This window comes from Pteropus alecto, unplaced genomic scaffold (genome assembly GCF_000325575.1).
Source record: "Pteropus alecto unplaced genomic scaffold, ASM32557v1 scaffold224, whole genome shotgun sequence".
Lineage (NCBI taxonomy): Eukaryota > Metazoa > Chordata > Mammalia > Chiroptera > Pteropodidae > Pteropus > Pteropus alecto.
The window spans coordinates 947445-950574 of NW_006436289.1; the positions used below are offsets into that span (position 1 = coordinate 947445).

General features: G+C 51.4%; 1 protein-coding gene across 1 annotated transcript in view; it reads left to right on the top strand.

Annotated features, from left to right (window-relative positions):
• The window catches only part of DSCAML1 (DS cell adhesion molecule like 1), a 327482-nt gene that overhangs the window by 323677 nt on the left and 675 nt on the right, over positions 1–3130 (top strand). The window contains 3 exon segments of the mRNA XM_006912769.1: positions 1–132; positions 733–927; positions 1452–1763. Of these exon segments, the coding sequence (XP_006912831.1) occupies positions 1–132; positions 733–927; positions 1452–1763 (639 nt within the window).

Sequence of the window (3130 nt, forward strand, 5' to 3'; positions counted from 1 at the left end):
CCGTGGCAGATGCTGAGTTCAGCCAAGCTGTCAACCCACAGAGTTTCTGTACTGGTGTCTCCTTGCATCATCCAGCCCTCATCCAGAGCACAGGACCCCTCATCGATATGTCAGACATCCGGCCAGGCACCAGTATGCATCATCCCCAGGGATACAGCCCTCTTCCTACACAGGGCGTCTTGGGCACAGCGTGGGGCAGAGGTGATAAAAAAAAATAAAAAATAAAAAAAGGAGTGAGGAACATCATGGAAGAATGGAAAGAGCTTTGGAGACCTTGGAGACCTCCAGAGTCTGGAGACCTTGACTGCAGACTTACTAGCTGTAACCTTGGGCGTATCACCAGCCTTATATCTCTAGGCCTCAGTTTCCTTACCTAGAAATGTTCTTGCTCCCAGGGGCCTTCTGCCTCTAGCACTGTGACTCTAGACAGCAGGACTATAGGGAATGATGCACTGTCAGGAGGCAGCAGCAGAGGAGGCGACAGTCTTCTCAGCCTGAAGGGAAAGATGGGGTGGGTGGGGAGAACCAGAATGCTGTCCACTGCCCCCATGCCTCGACATTCTTGCTCTTCTCCTCTGGAGCCAGTTATGTGGTCAGGAAAGACAGCATGCTCAGTATTCCCAAGAGAGCTTCCTCCTCCCTCACTCCCCACTGCACTCTCTGGTAAGTGCCAGCTGCCCAAGCCTAAATGCCCTCCGTTGGAAGGTGTTAGCTCTTTCTTCCTCTGTGTAGATCCAGTGTCCAGGAAGAATGTAAAGTCAGCCCACAGTACCCGAAACCGGTATTCAAGCCAGTGGACTCTGACCAAGTGCCAGGCCTCCACACCTGCCCGCACCCTCACCTCTGATTGGCGCACCGTGGGCTCCCAGCATGGTGTCACTGTCACTGAGAGTGACAGCTACAGTGCAAGTCTCTCCCAGGACACAGGTGAGCCAGGGGCCCTGACTGTGTCCTGCTCACTCTCTTCCAGCTCCCTCATAATCCAGCCTCACCTTCCATTTTCCCAGCTCCTACCCACTAGTTCATGGGCTCCAGGACACAAGTCAGTTTTATTTCTGGCTGGCCACTGACTCACTGTATGGCTGTGACAAAAACACTGAACCTCACTGAGCTCTACCTGAACAAGGATTTCATTTTCCCCCCCCCCAAAATGTCAGAGAAAATAGTACATATAACGTTTGTTGGAGAAAGGGCTGAGTGTTCTGGGGATAGTTGCTTATTTTCAAGAATGAAAAGTGTTTGCCCTTTATTCAAAAACATCCCACTCCTGTCACCACTGAGGCGTTCACAGTGGGGGAGCAGGATCTTCTGAGCCTGGCTCACACTATGGCCAGGCTTTCAGATGGCTGCTGGGGTTAGGGGTAGGGCAACTGCTCAGTCTGGTCTTATTTACACCCTTCTCTCCATAACCCACTCATTTCCTCTTAACCCTATGCTGTCCATCTCCCTAGATAAAGGACGGAACAGCATGGTGTCTACTGAGAGTGCCTCTTCCACCTACGAGGAGCTGGCCCGGGCCTACGAGCACGCCAAGCTGGAGGAGCAGTTGCAGCAGGCCAAGTTCGAGATCACCGAGTGTTTCATCTCTGACAGCTCCTCTGACCAGATGACCACAGGCACCAACGAGAACGCTGACAGCATGACGTCCATGAGCACACCCTCAGAGCCTGGCATCTGCCGCTTCACCGCCTCCCCACCCAAGCCCCAGGATGCCGACCGGGGCAAAAATGTGGCTGTGCCCATCCCTCACCGGGCCAACAAGAGTGAGTGCCCAGGCCACCTCCTCTGCTGTGTCCCAGCCCCCAAGTCCCATGAGCCCTAGCTAGGCCTAGCCCTAACAGGACCTGGATCCTGCCAGCCCAGCAGGAATCTTTGACAGTGCGGGAGAGTGCAAAAAACAAGGACTGGGGAGCAAGCAGATGAGGGTCCACATCCTGGCTCAATCTTTTCATATCTCTGTGGCCTTGGGCAAGTCACTTAACCTCTCTGCCCTTAATTTTCTCATTTGTAAAATACAAATGAGAGTGTATACTTTACATTGTTGTAATGGGCATTAGAAATGATATATGTGCCTGGCGCATAGTAGGTTCTTGTTAAGTAGTGATCAGTCCCTTAATCTGAAGCTATGCCAGGGTGAAAAGAGATCCCTTGTGGGGTAAACTGCCCAATGGCCATTGGTCTCAATGCTGTTCGAACTTAATCTGGACCCAAAGGAGCAATCCTAGCAGCTTAGCCCATGGTGGCCAAACCTCACGGTGGGCAGTGACCTGGCCTGACTGGGAATCATCTGACTCCAGGGCCCTGGCCAGAGCACATGCCCTTTGGAGTTAGCAAGGCAGATCTAGGATAACCAGAGGGCGTATGAGGGAAAGTCTATCAGTCTATTGAGACCACAGTCAAACAAACCATTAGAGTCAGGTCTTCTCAGTACTGACCTTCTAAGTGGCCATACTATCCTGGAGGGCTCAGGGTCATCGAGGGTAACAGAAAATCGAGAACTGAGGAGACTAGCAGCCTTGAATGATGCCCCACCCCTTCTAGCTGTGCGAATTCGGGCAAATTACTTAATCTCTCAGAACCTCAAATTCCTCACTTGCAAAACGCAGGTAGGTATTAGCCTATCCAGGGGGCTGTGGGGACGAAATGAGATCATCTAAGGAAAGTGCCTGCCACAGTCAACGGGACAGAGGCACATTCACAGGATGGGGTGCTCGCGAGCAGAGGGATCAGGATAAGGGGGCAGTTTAAGAAATTTGGAACATTCCACCTGGAGAAGAGGGGACCAAGGAAAGGGAAGGGTAAATGTACCTGATTTCAGACATCTGAGAGGCTGCGTGGGAAAGAGGGGGAGGCCTTTCTCTGTGGGTCCTCAGAGGACAGAATTCAGTTCAGTGTGGGGAAGTGACAGAGAGTGACAGTTCTTTCCTCCTCATGGTAAAGCTTTCTAACAGCCAGAGCTCTTAGGAAATCCTTGTCTTCAGAAGTGAGCTCTCTACTAGCTGGAGCTGACCAGCTTATAGTAATCATCTAACAATAAGTATCAATTTACTGCAACTACTATATGTGCCAGCCACTGTATTGAGGAGCTTTTCCATGCTTTATCTTATTCAGTACTCGCGGTAACCCTGTA